Source organism: Peromyscus maniculatus, chromosome 11 (assembly GCF_049852395.1).
Source record: "Peromyscus maniculatus bairdii isolate BWxNUB_F1_BW_parent chromosome 11, HU_Pman_BW_mat_3.1, whole genome shotgun sequence".
Taxonomy (NCBI): Eukaryota; Metazoa; Chordata; class Mammalia; order Rodentia; family Cricetidae; genus Peromyscus; species Peromyscus maniculatus.
Window position 1 is genome coordinate 74,616,436 of NC_134862.1, and position 17,011 is coordinate 74,633,446.

A 17,011-nucleotide genomic window follows, 5' to 3' on the forward strand; every position below is an offset into this window, starting at 1 on the left:
CACTGCCTGTAACTCCAGCTCTAGGGGGATCCGATGCCCTCTTCTGTCCTCTGTGGGTACTCTTCTGCCCTCTGTGGGTACTCTTCTGCCCTCTGTGGGTACTCTTCTGCCCTCTGTGGGTACTTGTACTCACATGCACAGACTCATACAGAAACACATACAAATACATAATCAAAAATCTTTAAAACGCTTAGTCAAGGGACTAGAGAAATGGCTAAGAGCACTTGTTGTTTTGCAGAAGACCCGGGTTCAGTTCCTAGCACCCACGTGGTGGCTCATGACCATTCACAACTCCCACTCCAGGAGATCCGATACCTTCCTCTGACCTCTGTGGGCAGCAGGCATGCACTTGGTGCATGTACATACATGAAGACAAAACACTCAATCACATAAATCTAAAAAAATGTTTTTAATCACTTAGTTAATATTTATTTCAAGTCCTAAAGACGTTCAGGTAAGCCAAAATGATAATGCAAGTCCCTTAAGGTTTTTGAAGTCTAGCTAATTAACCCACTTTAAACAACACACATTTTTAAAATTTCCATTTATTTAGTTCATTATAGGAGTTAAGGGTGTGCTTAGGACCCACACATGCTAAGCTCTTGTCCTGCCACTGAGCCACACCCACACCCCCTTGTAGCATCTTCTTGTAAGGCGATGGAGATATCTAAAAAAACGCCATACTCGGGGAAGTCCAAATGGCCACTTATTCAGTGTTTGTCATGTTCCCTCGTAACTCTGCCCTCCTGTTTGATCCAGGGCTCAAAGTCACCCTGTTGCCAAAGGTGACATCAACTATAAAGACAAGAGTGTGTCCTTTTCTTTCCTAAAACTATTCTATTGAGTGACAGAGAGGATTCAAGCCAGGGAGGGCACTGCGGGATGTAACATTTGAGCATCCTAAGCTGCAGAACGGTTGAAGTGATGCTCGGAGTCACGTGGCTAGTTGTTCCCGTTGCTGTTTCCCTCTGCTCAACAGTCTCACTCTCTGTACAGTTCCCCGTTTCCCGGGAGATGTCCAAGATGAGCCCATTAAGAAAACAAAAGCAACTGGAAGCACTGTTTATGAAGATCCTGGAGAAAGTAAGAGCACCTGTGGGTCACAAGCCCCTGGGGGAGGAAACTAGGCAAATGATCACAAAGCCAGCTGCCCCAAGCGACTCAGCCTCTACTGGCAAAGAGCTTTGGAAGCATGTGAAAGTCATATCCTCCAGTGCTTCCTTCTCCCCATCCTTCCAAACCTGAGCTGGGTCTGATCAGAATTCAGATATAGAGGAGCTGGAGAGATGATTCAGGACTTAGGAGGACCTGAGTTCAGTTCCCAGCACCCACGTGCACTCCAGCTCCACAAGATCTGCACAAGAAAGAGTGGTAACTCTTTCTGGCCTCTGTGGACACCTGCACTCATGTTTTCTCTCTCTCTCTCTCTCTCTCTCTCTCTCTCTCTCTCTCTCTCTCTCTCTCTCTCTCGCTCTCGCTCTCGCTCTCGCTCTCGCTCTCGCTCTCTCTCTCTCTCTCTCTCTCTCTCTCTCTCTCTTTCTCTCTCAATAAATCTTAAGAAAATGAAATAATTCATGCACACATATATCCAGCACAGTGGCACACACATGATCCCAGGACTTGAGAGGCTGAGGCAGGAAGATTGTGCATTTATGGTCTATTGCATGTCTCCAACACCCACTGTACACAACCCTAATAGATATACACTAAATGCTTAATGAGCACATGAATAATTCAGACTAGTTATAGCCTGTACTAGAAAAAGGATATGCAATCTATTTAAAGTGTAACCTATACCAGAGTTTAAACCAAAATAGTGTAAGTCACCAGCAGTATCGGGGGCAGAGTCCATGGCGCTTATGTATATGTTGCTGGAAAAAAAAAAGGTATATTCCCAGGACCATTTATCATTTGTCAGTAGATTAAAATGACTTTTAGCTGTCATGGTCATTATTTTTATGTAATGAACATTGTTTGCCATTTTGTTTTTCTTTTTTCCTTTTTTCCTTTGCAAGTACACCATAGCCCTGCTTATCCTACAAGTTTACATTATCTTTTTTTTTCCTTTTCCTTTTCCTTTGATTTTGGCATACTAAAAATGCACTTTATCACTCAACTATATCCTGGGGTTTTGTTTGTTTTGAAAATGGGTCTCTTGTGGCTCAGGCTGACTCTGAACTCACGATATAGTGAAGCGTAGCCTTGAACTCCTGATCCTCCTCTCTCCATCTCCCAAGTGCTAGAATCACAGGTGTGTGTCACACCTGACTTTAGTGTCTCATTCGTCCTTCCTTCCTCCCCTGCCCCTCCCTCCTTTCCTTGGCTTCCCTCTTTATAAAGTCACCACTAGCTGGTGTTTGGGGGTGACACACACTTTTAATCCTAGCACTCTGGAGACATGGTACCATGGCTCTATCTCTGTGATTTGGAGGCCAGCCTGGTCTACTAAGTGTAAGCCATAAAACTCAGTAAACACGCATTCCCCACATACCCATGCACAAGATCCCAGAGTGTTCTAGCATGTTTCTGTTTCTCTCCCTTTTCCAGACAGTGAGAGAAGAAAGGATTATTTTCATCATTGATGAGGCCCAGTTTGTGGATGGAACCTCCTGGGCCTTCATAGAAAAGCTCATCCGATCTGTACCCATCTTCATCATCATGTCCCTGTCTCCCTTCCCAGACATTCCCTGTGCGGCTGCCAGTGCCATCATGAAGAACCGGAACACCACCTATATCACACTTGGTACCATGCAGCCTCAGGAAATACGTGACAAGGTCTGTGTCGACCTTAGTGTAAGCAGCATACCCCGAGAGCTGGACTTGTAAGTAACCTCCTCCTATCCCAAGCTCTTGACCCTTGTGCTGATCGCCCAGGTCTGAACTTTATCAGATGGATCCCTTGGGCTGTGGTGTGTGTGTGTGTGTGTGTGTGTGTGTGTGTGTGTGTGTGTGTGTGTGTGTGTGTGTGTGTTTTATAAATACGTTCATGTGGATACATGTGGAGGCCAGAGGTCAATGCCGGGTATCTCCCTGAATTGTTCTCCACCTGATTTTTGAGCCATGCTCTCTCCCCAAACCTGCAGCCCGTTGATTCACTTAACTTGTCCAGTGAGCCTCTGGGATCCTCTGGACTCTGCCTCTCCAAAGCTGGAATGACAGATGCACACCACAACAACCCTGCTTTCATGTGGGTGTTGGGGATCTGAACTCAGGTCCTTGGGCTTATGTGGCAAACACTTTTCCAACTGAGTCAGCTCCCCTCCCTGGGTTGGGCTGTTCTTTGAAATGATGACTTCAGTGCTTGGGCTGTCCCACCCTTTGAAGGCACCATACATGATGCTTAGTAGGATGTGTGTGGATCACCTCCTTGATGTGGATCCCTGTTACCTCTCCTCAAGCGCTGCTTAGTCCATCTGCTCCCCTTTCATCATGCTGGGTATGGACCTGCCTCCTTTGACAAGCAGTAACCAAGAGCATGATCACGTGTGTTTGGGGATGGACAGGAAAGGGAGGTTGGGTAAGCTGTGCAAACCACACCTGCAGCTCGGAAAGGTCTTACCTGGCTGGTGATAGGGGGCTGGTGGTAGGGTTCCCAGTCAGAGACAGAGGTTGAAAACTGACTCTTAGGAGTGTGTTCTGAGATCGTCAGTGATTCTTCTCCTAGGACCTGGACAGCAGCCCCCTTAACAACTAGACCACGGCCCTTTAGATGGCCATGGTGTCAATCATTCTGTTCCATTTTGTTTCATTTTGTTTTGTTTCAATTGGTTGGAAATATAATCTTGCTGTGCCGTCCTGGCTGGGCTGATGTTTACTGTGCCACCTCATAGAAATCCTTCTGTCTTGGCTTCCTAAGCACTGGGATTACAGACACTTAACACCAGGTCTTTTTATTTAGGTTACCCTACTCAAGGAAAAGAGATGCATGGGACAAGGGCTTGCTTAGTACAACTCAAGGAATGTATTTCTCATGCACACATGGGGAGGTGTTTGTGATTCTCATGGACGTATGATGGATGTATGTGTATGTAACTATAAATAAATATAAGCCTACTTTCTGTGTTTTTATTTAGCTTTTGCCATTTGCTGTGTGTGTATGTGTGCATGTGCATATGCATGTGTGTGTAAGTATGTTTATGTATGTGTGAATGTGTATGGTAAATATGCACATGTATATGCAGGTATATAAATCTCTGTGTGTGTGTGTGTGTGTGTGTGTGTGTGTGTGTGTGTGTGTGTGTGTGTGTGTGTAGACCAGAGGAGGATATCAGGTGTCCTGTTCTGTCATTCTCCACCTACTACCTTGGGACAGGGTCTCTGACAGAACCTAGAGCTAGGCTAAAAACTAATACCAGTCCTCCTGTCTACATGAGTGCCCACTCCAAGCTCTTTACATGGATTCGGGAATTTGAACCCAGGTTCTCATGCAGCATAATTCCTACCTGGTGAGTTATCTCTTTAGCCCATGTTTAGGGATTTTTTTTTTTTTGAGACAAGATCTATTATGTAGTCTCTTGTATAATATTAGAGGAACCAGCCTCAATATTATACATCCCAGGGGCTCAGGAGAGAGAACTACTAACAGTGAGGACTATTTTCAGGAAATAGAATCTCAGCACCCCGAGCTCTATAGTCCACTTGCTTTAATTCCTCGGGCATAACATCCTTTATACACAGCTTCAGCTCTGTTCTCATGTCTAGCTCCTTTCTTGCTTGATTTCTCTCTGTATTTATCTACTGCTTCCTCTAAGTTCTATCTTAGTTCTCATGTCTTAATTCTGCCTCATCTAGGTCCTTTTCAGCTTGTTCTTACCCAGCTAGTACTTCCCCATCTGGCTCTTCCTCATCTTCCATCTGGTTCCTCTAGTCCTCTCTTCTAGGCCCTCAATCTAGTTCTTCCCCATCTCAGTTTGTTCCTCTCAAGTTCTTACCCATCTAGTTCTTCCACTCTCTTTTCTCTTCTCTCCCTTTTGTGCCCTGGAAGTCCCCGTATATAAAGGGAGGGTGTAGATGTAACCAACCGTCTTATTAAATAAGAAACACAGAAACAATGTAAAAGAGAGAGCCGAGAAGTCAGAGCTCAGAGCTAAAATCTCACCCTTCCTCCTGCTGTCCCAGCTTCGCGAAAAGAGACCTACTTCCTGTCGGTTCGTTTTTTTAAAGTATGTTGTTCTGCCTTCTCATTGGTTGTAAACCCAAACACATGACTGCCTCGTCACTGTCTGAATGTACAGCCCCCTAGGTCTTAAAGGCATATGTCTCCAATGCTGGCTGTATCCCTGAACACACAGAGCTCTTATGGGATTAAAGGCGTGTGCCACCACCGCCACACTCTTGCTATGGCTCTAATAGCTCTGACCCTGAACACACAGATATCTATGGGATTAAAGGCGTGTGCCACCACCGCCACACTCTTGCTATGGCTCTAATAGCTCTGACCCCCAGACAACTTTATTTATTAACATACAATCAAATTAATATTTCAGTACAAATCAAAATAATATTTCAATACAATTAGATTACCACCACATTTCCCCTTTTCTATTTTAATAAAAAGAAAAAAAGCAAAAGGTTATGACTAACAAAAGAAAAACTATATACAAAAGTACAATAACTATATACAATATATACAAGTAATAAATACCTAAACAGGTATTTGACGAATCAGAGAAAATAATTCCATTATCTATCCTATTTTGATAATTCCAAGATGTATCTAATGTACTTTCTATCCTAATTAATTTTCAACTATAACTAACTAATCTTCAACCATAACTAACTAATCTTCAACTCCCTCAGAGACCCAAGAAGGGAATAATATTAGCTAACAAAAATAAAAACAGGAAGTGCATGCAAGCAACTTCCAAAAAAATTTTGTGAGTTGACAGAAACAGCCAGCTGCCTGGGCAGTCACCTGAGGTTTCTCCGCAGTGTTGGGGCATCATCTTCAGCCTATAGGCTTAGTGTATCTGACAGACTCATTTGTGAAGTAGGATGTACACAAGGTCAACAGTTCAACCTCACATTGGGTGAGAGCAGTCCACATACCAGAAACACCTGAATTCCACTAGTGTCCTGTCATGATTCAGGATTTTAAATTCTGGAAATTGTTGACAGTTTTTTAATTCAGCTGTCCATTCTTCTTGGCTGTGTATATATGGCTTCATCTCAGCATCCCCTTCTTCTCCACATCCCTCTATTAAATGCCAGTCTACTTTTGAGAGGCATGAGCTTTCAGCTGCTGTTCCATTGTACAACAGAATCCATCGGCCCTCTGCCTGTTAAGCTGCCTTCGAAGAAAAGGGCACCGTACCTTTTCCGGATGCGAAGGCCACTTCAGGGATGGGGCCATATTGTCCTGGCCTCAGAAGATGCCTTTTGATAAAGCCATAACCACACTTGTTTTGGCAAGAATCAGTAGTCCCTTGTTTCGTGATCTGTCTGTCCATTTTGTCCTGTTGATTCGAGGATACTTTGTTGTCCAGTGGCTAACTTTTGCCAGAATGAAAGTTGACTCCATATGCAGTTTCTTCAATGCCCATATTTTCTCTAAAGTAGATTGGTACTGCCAGGAGCCGACATGTCTCAAAAAAGAAAAATTTTCTAAGTTATTAAAACATTTTAAATGCCATATTCTGTAGATCTCTGAAGGGTTTGAAGATGACCTGTCTAAAACATCTCTGCTCAATTTTTAAAACATATCCAATATGACTACAAGTTCTATGATAATGTCTAACTACTAGCTTTCATTTCTTTATATCCTAATAGTTGATAATAATAACATTCAAGGATCAGAAATTTGTATTACATTGTTAAATGGATGGAATAAATACAATTAGAAATATACATATAGCATTTTCTAACAATATCAGTTTCAAATTTGTGTACAATATAAAACAATTCAATCCAATGTAAAGTATTTAAAACTAGTAATTGTCTTTCTCTTTTCTTTCTTTTCTTTTTTTCTTTCTTTCTTTCTTTCTTTCTTTCTTTCTTTCTTTCTTTCTTTCTTTCTTTCCTTCTTTCTTTCTTTCTTTCTTTCTTTCTTTTTTTTTTTTTTTTTTTTTTAAACAAGAACCTTAAATCTAATCTCCTTTGCTTAGCCTTTTTCCTAACCCTTGACAATAACTTGTAACCAACCCCCCTAAATACTGAAAATTATCCCAGACCCAAAACCCATTAAAAAGACCAAAAAACCACCTGCCCCACACCACCTCTTTGGGAATGTGGGCGTCGTATCTTAAAATTGCTTCCTGCTGGGTATGGGCGAAGTTTTCTTTATCCTGAAAGAAAAATTTTAGGTTAATTGTCAAATTCTAAGAGAGGTAACTATATCCTTCACTATCCAGTCTGTGTATAATGCCAAAGTTCAGGGTTTATCTCAAGTCCTTATTCAAGTAGTCTTTGAGACTGGATCATCTCAGCTAGTCATCTCAAAATTGCTCTGAGCACCTTGTAGTTCAAAGCTGATCTGTGGATGATGTTTGTCAGCTTAATGATATTATTATTGTCCACGTGGAATTGTTGTTGTTGTGGGGCCCCATCTTCTTTCTGGAGACTTCAGTTGATATTAGGCCTGGCCGTGATTTCCTGCAGAAAACTGATAAGAGACTCGAACACAAAAACATATATATGCAGCTAGCCTTTTTTCTAGAATTAGTTAGTACTCTATGTGACCATTCATATCTTAACAAAGTTTAAAATGTATATATATATATTAATCTTGTAAATTTTGATATAAAATTTATACTTTGAGAAAAGTTTAAAGAATCAGAATAGAATCAAAGAGTTGAGATTAGTAATAGAATAGTCCCTTAATTAATTTTGCTTTTGTCCTGTACCATAGCAGAAGATGGCTCTTATTCTGGCATGATACAGGGAGTTTGCATTTTCCTTTTAACAACATGCTTGATTTTAAAGAAGGAGAGAGCCATTCTCCAACTCCAAAGTCAGCTTTAAATTTTAATTGAACTGGGACTGTTAGAAGACCAATAGTGTTAAATCTTTAGAGAAAAGCAGAAACAAACATTTAGGAAGACATAAAATTTTTTTTTTTTTTTTTTTTTTTTTTTAGATAATATATACCCATACACCGTTTCACTCTGTTTCTTGGGATAGATGATTTGTCCCTTTTCTTCAGTTGTCTCATTTGTCCAGTGTTCTTCAGATTCCTTAACCTTCATTCTCCTAAAAGACAAAAACAAAAACTTTTCCCCAAGACTAATTTTGGGGATGTTCCTTTTTGGCAAGTTATTATCTGATGAAATGAAAAGGCATGTTTTATTGATACAAGTTAGTTTAAATTGGATGTTCATGCTGGTTGATGAACTATCACCTCCTCTAATTAAGAGGTCTCTCTTGTTCAAATCGAACCTTTATCAATTTTGATGGTACCCACAGCTTATCTTCTCCTGTAGAAACAAAAGCAAAACCACGTCCCCAATGTAATACATACCCTGGTTTCCATTCTGAGGTCAGCACATCCTTAAAGTATATAGGCTGATTTAATTCTGTAGTTTTTTCTATTATCCAATGTCTCTCTGCAGCTGTTGTTCCTTTCTCATTGGCATTCAGAAAATTCAAAGTTAGAAGAGCATTATGCAGTCTATTTCTGGGGGTTTTTGTTACCCATTTCTGTTTATTTAGCATATCCTTTAGAGTTCTGTTTGATCTTTCTATAACTGCTTGACCTGTAGGATTATGTGGTATGCCTGTAATATGCTTTATATTGTAATAAGCAAAAAACTGTTTCATTTTAACAGAGACATATGATGGAGCATTGTCAGTTTTGATTTGTGCAGGTATACCCATGATGGCCATAACTTCTAGCAAATGAGTGATTACAGAATCAGCTTTTTCAGAACTCAAAGCAGTTGCCCATTGAAATCCTGAATAAGTATCGATAGTGTGGTGTACATATTTCAATTTTCCAAATTCTGCAAAGTGAAACACGTCCATCTGCCAGATTTCATTTCTCTGAGTACCCTTTGGGTTACATCCTGCTGGTAATGGCGTCTGATTGTAGAAGGAACAAGTAGGACATTTCTTTATTATTTCTTTGGCTTGTTGCCAGGTTATGGAAAAATCCTTTTTTAAACCTTTACTATTAACGTGATGTTTTTTATGAAATTCTGAGGCCTCCAGCACATTTCCTATCAATAATTTATCAATCTCTTCATTGCCTTGTGCTAGAGGGCCTGGCAGACCAGTATGGGATCGAATGTGAGTTATATATAAAGGATGATTCCTTTTCCTGATTGTATCTTGTAATTGAATAAATAGTGAAGTTAATTCTGAAGCATCAGGGATAAATTCTGCAGTCTCAATATGTAACACCACTCTTTCAGCATACTGAGAGTCAGTTACTATGTTGAGAGGTTCTGAAAAATCCATTAATACCAACAGAATAGCATACAATTCTGATTTTTGCACTGAATTATACGGACTTTGAACCACTTTACTTAAATTTTCTGATTTGTAACCTGCCTTTCCTTCTTTGTTGGCATCTGTATAAAATGTACGAACTCCAGATATGGGTTTTTGCCGTACAATTCGAGGCAAGATCCATTCAGCTCTCTTTATAAGATCAATTCTATTGCTTTTGGGATATTTGCTGTTAATTTCTCCCAAAAAATTACTGCAAGCTCTTTGCCAAGGTTCACTTTCTGTCCATAATTTTTCAATGTCCTCCTTAGTTAATGGTACGACAATTTCTGCTGGGTCTATGCCTGCTAATTGACGAAGTCTCATTTTTCCTTTGTAAATCAAGTCAGAGATTTTTTCCACATAAGTTTTTAATTTTTTATTTGGTTTATTTGGTAAAAATATCCATTCCAATATAATATCTTCCCTCTGCATTAATATTCCAGTAGGAGAACGCCTAGAAGGTAAGATAACCAAAATGCAATCCAGCTTTGGATCAATACGATTCACGTGTCCTTCATGCACTTTCTTTTCTACCAAGGCTAATTCTTTCTCAGCTTCAGGTGATAATTCTCTTGGACTATTTAAGTCCTTGTCACCTTCTAAGGTTTTGAACAAATTAGTCAGTTCATCATTTTTTACCCCAACAATAGTTCGTAGATGAGAAATATCTCCAAATAATCTTTGAAAGTCATTAAGAGTCTGTAGTCTATCTCTCCGAATTTGCACCTTTTGGGGTCTAATTTTTTGTAGCTCTATTTTATATCCTAAATAATTAATAGAATCTCCTCTTTGTATCTTTTCAGGAGCAATTTGTAATCCCCAGCGAGGCAAAATTTTCTTTACTTCTTCAAACATTATTTCTAAAGTATCTGCATTTGAGTCAGCTAGTAAAATATCGTCCATATAATGATAAATTATAGATTTAGGAAATTTTTTACGTATCACTTCCAATGGCTGTTGTACAAAATATTGGCACAGAGTTGGGCTATTCAACATTCCCTGTGGGAGGACCCTCCATTGAAATCTTTTAACCGGTTGAGAATTATTATAAGTAGGCACTGTAAAAGCAAATCTTTCTCTGTCTTTTTCTTGTAAGGGTATTGAAAAGAAACAGTCTTTTAAATCAATAACTATGAGAGGCCATCCTTTTGGTAACAGAGTAGGCAAAGGCATCCCAGATTGTAGAGAACCCATTGGCTGAATTACTTTGTTAATTGCCCTAAGGTCTGTTACCATTCTCCATTTACCAGATTTCTTTTTAATAACAAATACAGGAGAATTCCAAGGGCTGGTTGATTCTTCAATATGCTGAGCATTTAACTGTTCTTCTACCAGCTCTTCTAAAGCCTGGAGTTTCTCTGTTGTTAAAGGCCATTGCTGGACCCATACAGGCTTGTCTGTTAACCATTTTAAAGGTAGAGCTGTTGGTGTCTTTGGAAGATCATCAGTTATTGTGCCCTGTTCTTGTATAATATGGATGGCTGGTGACCACTCATTAGAACAATATCTTCTAATATTTCTCTCAGTAACATGTGCTAGTTTATGATTTGTTTCTGAGATTGGAGGGATGTTAATCTGAGTATTCCATTGTTGCAACAAGTCTCGACCCCACAGGTTCATAGTTATGTTAGCCACATATGGTTTTAATTTTCCTCTCTGTCCTTCTGGACCTATACATTCGAGCCATCTTGCACTCTGTTTCACCTGAGATAATGTCCCAATTCCTAACAGTTGAACGTTTACCTCCTGAAGAGGCCAAGTTGGATGCCAAAATTCTGGTGCAATTATGGTAACGTCCGCACCTGTGTCTACCAGACCAGACAACAAAACACCATTTATTTTTATCGTTAATTTTGGTCTTTGTTCATTAATAGAAGTTTGCCAAAAAATTTTCTTTATGTTTTCTCCTGAATTTTCTATTCTCTCTGTTTCATCATTCTGACCAGCATGATTTATTCCAATAGGCATTTGGTTATTTAATCGCTCTCCAGAGCAGGCATTTCCTCTATGGCTGCCGGAAAGGTTTGAACTGGATTTGCACTGGGGGCCTGCCTGAGGCCCCTCTGGGAGTTTCCCGAAGACTGAGGCAAAGGATTACCCTGTCTGTCCTTTGTTGATCTACATTCGTTGGTCCAGTGTTTTCCCTTACCACACCTTCTGCATACTCCAGAAGGAAGGGGCATTCTGTTGCCATTGTTCCTTGAAGAAACATTGTTTCTGGAAATGACCTGTCTACAGTCCCTTTTCAAATGTCCTTGCTTTCCACATCCAAAACATCTAACACTCCTCAAACCTTTTGAAATTACTTCTCCTACCCATGTATCATCATGCTCATCAGCTTCAACATTAATTGTTTCTCTAATCCAATCTTCCATAGGTGCAGATCTTGCCCTTAATGGCCTGATTATTCTTTTGCATGCTGTATTCGCATTCTCAAAGGCCAAAGATTCAATTATTGCCTTACCAGCTTCTGAATCCGAGACCGTTCTCTTTACTGCTGAAGCCAGTCTTTGTAAAAAATCTGTAAAAGACTCTTTTGGGCCTTGCTTCACCTTTGTAAATGACTCAGATTTTTTTCCTGGTTCCTCAACTTTGTCCCATGCATTCAAGGCTGCCGTTCGACATAAAATTAGGGTTTGGACATCATATAAACATTGTGCTTGTGCTGAAGCATATTGGCCTTCGCCCATAAGCTGATCCTGGCAAACTTGTACTCCTTTATCCCTCCATTGTTTTTCTATGTTTTTAGCCTCCTCCTTAAACCAAGTCAGAAATTGAAGTCTCTGGCTGGGTTCCAGAACACCTTGTGCGAGGTCCCGCCAGTCCTGTGGTACTATCCTATTATATGTTGACCAAGTGTTTAACATTTGCTTTACATATGGGGAATGCATGCCATAAGATACTATTGCCTCCTTAAACCTTTTTAAATCCAACATTTCAATTGGAGCCCAAGTATTTTGTGTAGCCATTTGATCAGGCATCTGCTGTACTGTTACAGGATAAATTAAGGGTGACTGTGTGAAAACAGGCTTTCTTTCTGCAACCTTATGATCCCGACTTGAAACAACTTCACTGTTAATTTCTTCTGTCTGAATTTTTACAGGTTTAACAAGTTCTTCTAAAGCTGTTATCCTGGCACTTAAATTGACTATCTTTTTAAATATTAAAATGTGGATTATTATAGTGATAAGGTGCATAATTCCACCAATACTAATATTATATAGTTGTTCCATTGCCAGACTGCCTAAAATTTCGAACAAAAACCAATTTTCTTCCAATGTACACATAAAACCCATTTGTTTTTTAATGTGGAAAAAAATTCTCTTTTAGATAGTTTCCTTTAAAATATCTGATATATTATGACTTACCAAATCTGCGTAGAACAGTAGAAATCCGAGGGGATTTTCAAAGTAGCCACCTAGTGTCCCAGGTGTAAATCCAGAGAGAGAGAGAGAGAGAGAGAGAGAGAGAGAGAGAGAGAGAGAGAGAGAGAGAGAGGAAAGAGAGAACGCACAAGAAAGCGTAGCCGGCTAAAGCTTAAATGCAGCCACGTGTTCCCTCTTGTGCCGAGTCAAGGCTTAGGTCTGGCTTCCTTAAACTCTGACCACGTGCGTTGGCTTTACAGGCAGGGCCCTGTTCGGCAGGGCAGGTCTGAGTTGTTTGTAGCACCGGCTTTAGGCAAGCTGCTCACAGACCTAGGCCCGGGCTAGAAGTTGCTACCCGGACTAGGACGCCAGCAGCTCGGACTAAGAAGCCGATCGCCGCCAGCCGCCGTGTGCCGCCGCTGCCGCCGCCGCTGCCGCCGCCGCTGCCGCCGCGGGCCGCCTGCTGCCCTTGCGGGAAAGCGGACCTGCCGCCAAGCCAAGCAGTTTTTAATGGATTCTTGTCACGTTGGGCGCCAGATGTAGATGTAACCAACCGTCTTATTAAATAAGAAACACAGAAACAATGTAAAAGAGAGAGCCGAGAAGTCAGAGCTCAGAGCTAAAATCTCACCCTTCCTCCTGCTGTCCCAGCTTCGCGAAAAGAGACCTACTTCCTGTCGGTTCGTTTTTTTAAAGTATGTTGTTCTGCCTTCTCATTGGTTGTAAACCCAAACACATGACTGCCTCGTCACTGTCTGAATGTACAGCCCCCTAGGTCTTAAAGGCATATGTCTCCAATGCTGGCTGTATCCCTGAACACACAGAGCTCTTATGGGATTAAAGGCGTGTGCCACCACCGCCACACTCTTGCTATGGCTCTAATAGCTCTGACCCTGAACACACAGATATCTATGGGATTAAAGGCGTGTGCCACCACCGCCACACTCTTGCTATGGCTCTAATAGCTCTGACCCCCAGACAACTTTATTTATTAACATACAATCAAATTAATATTTCAGTACAAATCAAAATAATATTTCAATACAATTAGATTACCACCACAGGAGGGTCCGAGCTAAATTGTGTAAAGCTATTACTTAATGTCCACCTGACCTAGGCGGTGTCTCCTTGTGGAATTTACCTTAAGTCAGGAGCTTGTACGTGGGTTGTTATCACTGTTAGTCCTCGGAAATTGGGCGACCACCTGGGATGTGTCTCCTTTAGTCCTTGAAAGTGGCTAAGGGAGATAATCTGATTCCAGAGAAAGCCTTTCCTGAGGCTGTTCTCCAAATACCTGGAATGTGTATGTCCAGAGAGTGATCAGTCCACATTGTTAGCCCTTCTTAGGGAAAAGCCAATTGGGAAAACTATGAAGGCAAACATGATTTTCATAACAGAATACAGCTGATATATAACAAGCCAAGTAACACCAAAAACTCCTTGGGATTTGGCTTCCTCTGGAGGAATTCCCTGATCCCTCCAGGTAGTGACTTTGCCATAACCAGCTGAGTTCTTATGATATTCCTGCAGCCCGCAGCAGTAGTCCAACCTGACTTTAAACTTGGGATCCACCTTCCTATCCTCCCAAGTGCTGGAATTACAAGTGTGTTTTCTCTCTCTCCCTCTGGGATTACAAGTGTATACAGTTGTTTCTCTCTCTCTCTCTCTCTCTCTCTCTCTCTCTCTCTCTCTCTCTCTCTCATAGAACCAAGGCCCTTACACATACAAGGCAAGCACTGAGGCTACTGATCTAAGTCCCTAGTCAAATATCATCCGATCTACCAATCCTAAATTTTCTAGGGATCTATTGTAAATGTGTGACAAAAACTTTAAAAATGATGTACAAACTTTTCCTTGAGGCTTTTTCTTACGTTAATAAAGAAAAAAACAAAACACTAGGAGCAACTCAAATATTCATCCCTTAGTGGTGAAGTTCAATAAAGTATGGTGAACCCATGCAGTGGATGGTGGGAATAACAAGAGAGAGTGAGAGACACCTGCTGGCGTGGAGGACTGACTAGGACCCACTGTGGGCTGGAGAAAAGTGAGGTATAACCTAGTGTGCCTGGTTTGTGTTTGTATGCCTGGCTACTAACAGAAAAGTCAGACAAGAGCTGACTGGAGAGAGAGAGCTCAGCAGTTAGGAGTGTGAGCTGCTCTTCCAGAGGGCAGGGTTTGATTCCTAGCATCCATATGGTGAGTCCACAACCATTTGCACCTCAAGTTCCAGGGGATCTGATCGCCACTGAGAGCATCAGGCATGCATGTGGTGCATGGACATACATGTGGGCAAAACACCCATACATATAAAACTTAAATTATTGCTTTAAAAGTAAGATAGAGGTGTGTGTGGTGGAATCTATGTGTGTTTACTTTATTATCACCTATTAATTACACATGAGCTTCCTTATGACATTTTCTTTCATGTGTGTATATTATGTACATTAAGTTCTCCCCACACCTGTTAGCTTCTCTTGTCCAACTCCTATTCCTGTTATTCAGTTTTCTCTTCACCAGACAACTTGCTTTCTACATTCCTGACTCTGTGTGTGGTGTGTGTGTGTGTGTGTGTGTGTGATTAAGGCTGCTTAGAGTAGCATGGGTGAAGGGTTGTTTACAGGAGAATGGACACTTTACCATGAGTACATGGAGAAAATATCTCTTATAGTGACCAGTGAAGAAAATGCCGTTCCCTTCCCCATTAACAACATATAAAAATCTCAGGGAAAGCCGGGCGGTGGTGGCGCACGCCTTTAATCCCAGCACTCGGGAGGCAGAACCAGAAGGATCTCTGTGAGTTCGAGGCCAGCCTGGGCTACCAAGTGAGCTCCAGGAAAGGCGCAAAGCTACGCAGAGAAACGCTGTCTCGAAAAACCAAAAAAAAAAAAAATCTCAGGGAAAGGTGGGCCCTCTCCCTTCCATGACAACGTGTGAACAGGCTCTTGTTTACATACACACACACAGAAGTAACAAATAAAATGTGTATGTGTGTGTGTTGGCAAAAGGACACCCCTCGAGTTGGCTCTCTCCTTCTACATGGGTTCTGGGGATCAAATTCCGGTTGTCAGACCTGCCCAGGAAGTGTCTTTAACCATCGAACCATGTTGCTAGAACCTGTTTATATTTTTTAAAGAAACATTGACGGAGTTAGCCAAAGCTAATCAGAATCATTACCTACAGCGTGAGGAAGGAGAAGCGAGACCAGAGGATGTAGTTTCAGTCTGGGAAACACACACATTTGTTAGATAACTTTAACTGTGAACTAAGCGCGGAGACCGTAGGTCAGCTGCCCAGCCAATACTCGCATGCACAGTCCCTAGCCCTGACAACAAAAAAGAAGAAAACTCAGTCCCCAAACTTAAACAAGGTGAAGCACATGGAGGAGGAGAGGAGACCATCCTCAGATGGCCAAGAAGAGTCTGTTCTTTCCCGACCGGGGGTTCTTCACGGAAATACTTGTTTCCCCTGCAGGTACCTGGTGGAGGGGAGCTGTGGGATTCCATTTTACTGTGAGGAACTGCTGAAAAACCTCGACCACCACAAAGTCCTCCTTTTTCAACAAGCAGAGACCGAGGAAAAGACAAACGTGACCTGGAGTAACCTGTTCAGTAAGTAGCTCTTCATCACTATTGCTCCGTCACTGAGTCTTTTTGCAGAGAAGTTGGCAAGGATTGGGGCTAGCCCCCGGGCTGCTTCCTGTGGAAGACGGCTTCCAAGAGAGTGAAGAAGCACTAGATCTAGGGTCCTAAGTACTAAGAGAACGCAGCTAACCTAGACGTCCAGGGCTGGGCTAAAGAAAGTACACTCGGTTGGGTGGTAGTGGTGGCACACGCCTTTAATCCCAGCACTCGGGAAGCAGAGGCATGTAGATCTCTGTGAGTTTGAGGCCAGCCTGGTCTACAGAGTCAGTTCCAGGACAGCCAGGGCTACACAGAGAACCCTGTCTTGAAAAAACAAAGGAACAAACAAACAAACAAAAAAAGTACACCTCTGATAGACAGCAAAGGACATGGGGAAATGTAAGGGCTTTGATCAGGACCTTTCTGAAGCCTTCATTTGATTTTATTCCAACAACATGTTACTCTTGCTTGTTAGCTCTTGCTCACTCTTCCTAGTGTTTTGGTTAATTACTTGGCTATCTATCCTTATAGTTTTATGCCCCAAGAGGCCTGGAAGCATGCGTTGTTCTTGCTGGTCACCCTCACACATTATGTTGCATT

The 17,011-nt window shown here is 41.6% G+C and overlaps 1 protein-coding gene across 5 annotated transcripts in view; it reads left to right on the plus strand.

The window, feature by feature from the left end:
- The window catches only part of Adcy10 (adenylate cyclase 10), a 101,467-nt gene that overhangs the window by 55,832 nt on the left and 28,624 nt on the right, over positions 1 to 17,011 (plus strand). For all 5 annotated transcript variants that reach the window (XM_076547897.1, XM_076547899.1, XM_076547900.1 and 2 more), the window contains 3 exons: positions 997 to 1,083; positions 2,548 to 2,822; positions 16,263 to 16,399. In XM_076547897.1, coding sequence (XP_076404012.1) covers positions 997 to 1,083; positions 2,548 to 2,822; positions 16,263 to 16,399 — 499 coding nt within the window. The remainder of the gene's footprint in view (positions 1 to 996; positions 1,084 to 2,547; positions 2,823 to 16,262; positions 16,400 to 17,011) is intronic.